Raw genomic sequence first — 5,553 nt, 5'->3', positions numbered from 1 at the left:
CCTTACGTGTCTGGCTTCTTCTACTTTGCATCGCGTTTTCAAGATTCACCCACGTGGGAGCATGTGGGCAAACTTTGTTCCTTTTCATGGCCCAACAAGAGCCCATTGTAAGGACAGACCACGTGTAGTCTATCCATTCGTCTACCCATGGGTATTTTCTCCCTTTTTGGATGTTGAGAATTGTGCTGCTGTGAACGTTGCTGTGCACGTATTTGTTTGGGCACCTGTTCTCAGTTCTTTGGGGTGTGTGCCAGGAGTGGGGGTAACTCACTCTTCCTTCCTTCCTTCCTTCCTTCCTTCCTTCCTTCCTTCCTTCCTTCCTTCCTTCCTTCTTCCCTCTCTCTCTCTTCCTTTCTTCTTCCTGTCTGTCTTTCTGTCTTTCTTTCTTTCTCTCTTTTTAGGGCTGCACCTGCAGCATATGGAAGGCCAGAGGTCCAATCAGAACTGCAGATGCAGGCCTACGCCACAGCCACATCAACGAGGGATCCAAGCTGCATCTTTGACCTACAGTGCAGCTCATGGCACTGCCAGATCCTTAACCCACTGAGGCCAGGGATCGAACCTGAGTCCTCAGGGAGAATAGTGGGTTCTTAACCCACTGAACCACAAGGGCACCTCCTCGATGTTTTGTTTTCAAAGAGCCACCAAACTGCTCTCCTGGGCTCTCCACTCCTCTAGGCCTGGCTCAGCACTTGCCCCCTTGGGAACAGGCCCTGCCCCTCTCCTGTCCCCAATTGCACTATCCCCCCCTGGCGGGGAGGGGGGTGTCAGTGCAGCAGGACCTCTCCTGGGAGCAGACTGGACTTCTGCCCCTGACCCACTTCCAGCCTCCCTGTGGCTGGGAAGCCCCGCCTGGGTGGTCTGGGCTAGTTCAGCCTCCTCCAGCTGGCCACCCGCCTTCTGGATTTGGAGAGGGGACACTGGGGTCTGGGGTCCTTCGGGACTTGTGTCCTGAGCCCTCCTGAGTGTGGACGGACAGAGGGAGTCCTGGAGTCAGGGCAGGAGACCCTGCAGAAAGAGGCCTGACAGGCACTGAGCTCTGGGCTCAGAAGCAACTGGTTAAACCTGGCCACCCCCCACCCCAGCACTGGACGCGGGGGGCGGGGGTGCCCTGGGGAAGGGGGTTTTCATTCATGAAGCATCCACACGTGTCGGCTGGCGTGCAGGTGCTGGGCCAACCTGAGCTCAGGAATGACTCGGATATCACAACCCTCAATTCCGGGGCTCAGAGAAGTTAGGGGCTGGGCACAGTTGCCCAGTTAGTGGCGAGTGTTCCCAGCACCAAAGCGAGTTACATCTGAGGCTGGACCCAGAGACAGGCCCGAGGGATTTGAAACAGGCAGCAAAGGGATGCAACGTGGGCGGGAAATACTTGAACCTAGAGTATTGGAAACAAGCAACCCATGCTTTTTTTTCTCCTCTGAGGACCAACGGGGGGGCAAAAGGACTAGGACAGAGAGAGGGACAGGTCAGGCTGAGGGGCTGTGCTGCCCTCCTCTGGGGCCTCATGCACAGCGGCCTTGTGCAGTGCCCAGCCTCGGTAGCCATTCAGGGCAGCTTGGGGGAGGGTTGGTACAGGCTGCAGATGACCCAGCACGTCCCGGTCCCCCTAACTCTGTGCTGGGTGCCCCTGGTCAAGTCCCGGCACCTCTGGGTGCTGGGCTCTGAGAGTCCTGCTGGGCTAAGGTCCCAGGAAGGAAAGCACCTCCCACTTTGTCACCACACAGACGCACGTGGAGAAGGCCAGCTGCTTTTATTAGGACTGAAGGGACAGTAGCCTGTGGAGGAGGGGCGGCTCCGGGAGCTCCCCCTGGATGAGCAGGCTGTCAGCCCCTGTGAGCGGGCTCAGCGCCTCCTCCCAGAGGCAAGCAGGCTGGCAGGTGTCCGAGGCCAGGCTTCCGTCCATCCCCCAGCACGGCTCTCCTCCGGCCGAAGCGGCCCACAGGCCGGATCCCGCGGCCCGTGTACCAGGCAGGATTGATGTCTGGCGCTGGGAGGGGTGAGCACAGAGCATGAATGCACTTGCCCTGGGCTGTGCTGCTGTGGGCACTGCCCAGAGGCCCAGGCCATGCTGGGACCCCCCTGCACTGTGGGGGCAGCCGGGGGGGGGCCCTGGCCAGGCCATTTCTGGGTGGTAGGGTGTCTCCAGGAGACGGGAATTCAAACTCACCCGGGATGAATTCCCCTCCCCTTCCTGTCCCCCCAGCCCCTTCTCACAGGCAAAGCGCCTTAGCCCCTGACTGTCCTGGTGAGAAACAAACCCTCCGCCGCTTGCAGGGCAGGGCACGTTGGGGAGAGGTTGAGGAACAGAAGGCCAAACCTCCGGCTCTGGGGCACCTAGCGAGGACATTGCCCCAGCTCGGGAAGGGGCCAGGCCCCACCTGGGACCCGGCCGGGGGTGGAGAGGTGGGGGGGGCGGGGGTCTGGCACTCACTGCGGATCTCCATGGAGTGCTGGTGGGCTCGGTTCGCAGCGCCCCGCAGGGCCAGGCCCAGCAGCAGCAGGCCCAGGAGCCAGGTCCCCGACGCCTTCATCCCCTGGTTCCTCGCTCGAGGTGGGATCCCAGACAGGCAGGTGCACCTGGGGCAGAAGGGACGTCGCCCGCATGAGGGTGCGTGTGCGCAGAGCTGGGAGCTGCAGACGATGCAGGCGCAGTGCGTGTGTCAGGGGGATGTGCACGTATGCATGTGCACTTGAGAGTGTGTATGCACACACGTGTGCAACAGGGCGTGTGTCTGTGTAGGTGAGAGGGTGTGCATGTGTTTACACACAAGTGCAGGCAGTGTGCTGGCCGGGCTGGGCTGGGAGTGAGGATCTGCTCCCCGGGCCCCATCCCCTCTCTCCATTGCAGTGAGCATTAAATGAGGTGACCGCACATGCCAGCCTCTGCCGGGTTCGTCCTGTGGTCATGAACCCAATATCATCAGAAGTCACCCGGGAGGTCTGTGAGCGTGGGTGTGGAGCGCTGGCTGTCTTGGGACTGCCCCCGTCTGTCTGTCTGTGTCTGTGTGAGTGCGGGAGGCCCCTGCACCGCTGTGTGTGTGCATCCAGTCCTCAGCGGGGGGTGGGGGGGCAGAGGCAAGCAGGCTGGGCAGGACCCCCTGGAGGAGCCCAGGGTTGCTGCAGAGATGGAGACAGGCAGGGGGTGGGGGTGCTGGGGATGCTGAGCCTGGAGCCCGGTGCGGGGCTCTTTTCCTCACTCGGCCGGGCTCCATCCTGCCCTGTGCCCACTGGAGAAGGTCAGCCAACAGCAGGGCACTGTGTTCTTACCTAGAGCACTCACCCTCCCCATGACCCAGATCCAAGCCACTGAGTCTCCAAGATCAACCTGCAGCAGGTGGACCTGCCCCCACCCAGTCCCGCTGGCGGGGAGAGGAGGCTGCGGTCCGTGGAGGCACCCAGAGAACCCACTCCTCACCCTGCTGGGGCCGAGCATCCGTTCTTCAGACTTGGCAACTCCTCCTGTAGGGGCCCCACCCTTGGCACTTCAGGAACCATTGGAAGATGCCAGAGAGTCTGCCTCCTTCGGGGAGGGCCTCTCTGCCGACCTTGGCTCTCCAGCCTCCCTGAGCCCCGCACGGAAAGTGCTCTCCATCTGAGAGATTTAAAAGACCCACCCCTCTCCTTTTTAGGGGCATGCTGGGGTGTCACACGCAGTGGCAGGGGTCTCCACCTTGGAGGAAATGGAGGTGCCATCTTTGAAACAGAGTGATGAAGAGATGCACGCCGTTGGGGGCCCAGCTGATTGCTCCTCCCCCTGGGCTGGAACCCCTGCTGGGTGGAGGGCATCTCAGGAGACCCCGGAGGTGTAGGCATCTGGTTCCTTATCCAGGACCTTCCTCCAGCTCCAGACAGCGGGAGGTTTGCTGTCCTGGGGGGGTTCCCAGTCTGCATTCCTAGTGGGGTGGCCTGGACAGCTTGACCCTCTGTCTCCTCCGTAGACAGTCCTGTGCCCCGGGGCCAGCAGGCAGGGGTGGCCCTCAGACGCACAGTGGGTGAGCTGGCTGCCCCTTCTGTCCACCCCCCACCCCCTGCTGTGCTGGTCCTGGCTGCCAGGACAGGGGGGAATGTTTGTGGGGTGGGGGTTGGGGTGGGGGTTGGGGGTGGGTGGAGGGTGGATGTCAGGGACCCTGAGCCCTCCAGCACCTGTGAGCTACTCACCGAGGTTCCCACGGGGCTGGCGAGCGCTGTGGCCGGAATGGTGACCCAGTGGGAGCCAGCTCACCCTTTTATAGCCCCAGAGGAAGGAGCCCACCCTGGCACCCACCCGTCCCTCCCCGCCCGCCTTCCTCACTGGGCAGCGTCACAAGAGAGACTTTTCCTTTTTTCTTCTATTTTTTTTTTTTCAAAATCTCTCATCAGTGATGTGATTTGGCTCTTCCTGGGTTATGTAATTTCATTGGGGCTGAGTGGTTTTAAAACACATTAGTGTCCCTCCTTCACGCTTTGGGCAGACTGCGGAGTCAGGCGCCACTGGTCCAGGCATCACCGAGCCCTCCAGACGGCTGACACAGAGGTGACCCTGCGGCCGCTCCCCCCTCCTCCTTTAAGTCAGGGTTTCCAGTGGAAGGAGAAGGGACAGGTCGCCCAAGCCTCTCCAGCTCTTTGAGGCCCTCGTAACCCTTCCCAGGCCTGGTCCATTGCCTACGTGGCTCTCCACAGCTGTGTTCATTACAGGCAAACCCTTTCGTCCTGTTTCCATCACTTAAAATATCTTTTTTCTAAGCTTTTCCAGAGTGGATACAATTAATGCTTGAACAAGTTTATTACAATGATAAATAAATATATTTCTGTTAAAAATAAATAAGGAACTAGTTTATTTTGATTATAGAAGCAGTTTCTTTATATTTGAAAGTAATTCAGCACATACAGAAAAATGCAAAAAACATATCCATAATATCAGAGAAGCCAATCTTAGTCACCTGCCATGTATTTCCTTCTTGTGTTCTTCTCCCAAATGTTCTGGGTAGATTCACTGGACTCATGCATTTTGCTCTTCATTTTTCCAATTTTTTGTGGTCACACCTGCAGCACTTGGAAGTTCTCCAGGCCAGGGACTGAATCTGAGCCACCTTGCAACCTACACCACAGCTGCAGCAATGCTGGATCCTTAACCCAGTGTACCTGGCTGGGGATCGAACTTGAGCCTTTGCAGTGACCCAAGCCGCTGCAGTAGGATTCTTTTTTCCTTTCTTTTTAGGGCTGCACCCACGGCATACAGAAGTTCTCAGGCTAGGGGACAAACTGGAGCCACAGCTGCTGGCCACAGCCACAGCCAGAGCAACTCGGGCCAGGGATCAAACCCACATCCTCCTGGATACACCACAATGGGAACTCCCTTCGGTAGGATTCTTAAAGCTCCGTGCCATTGCACGAACTCCCAGACCCAGGCATTTTGAATCTTCTCTTTTCAATGAACACCCATGTCCTTAAGTTCTTAAAAAATCTGTGTACTTACAGTAGCTGCCTCTTGTTGTACCACTCATCTTGCATCTGAGACCGGAACCCGTTTGTATGGTGAATAGTTACAGGTGACATCCAGGGTGAGCCGAG

The 5,553-nt window shown here is 58.4% G+C and overlaps 1 protein-coding gene across 1 annotated transcript; it reads right to left on the bottom strand.

Moving 5' to 3' along the window:
• Positions 603-2,572, bottom strand: PRLH (prolactin releasing hormone). The gene is made up of 2 exons (XM_021075904.1): positions 2,435-2,572; positions 603-1,990 (listed from the first exon to the last, which is right to left on the bottom strand). Exons 1-2 carry the CDS (start codon positions 2,532-2,534, stop codon positions 1,827-1,829), a joined length of 264 nt encoding a protein of 87 aa, XP_020931563.1. The 5' UTR covers positions 2,535-2,572; the 3' UTR covers positions 603-1,826.

The sequence above is a fragment of the Sus scrofa genome, chromosome 15, assembly GCF_000003025.6.
Source record: "Sus scrofa isolate TJ Tabasco breed Duroc chromosome 15, Sscrofa11.1, whole genome shotgun sequence".
In the NCBI taxonomy this organism is placed as follows: Eukaryota; Metazoa; Chordata; class Mammalia; order Artiodactyla; family Suidae; genus Sus; species Sus scrofa.
This window is presented reverse-complemented; position numbering and strand designations above follow the sequence as displayed.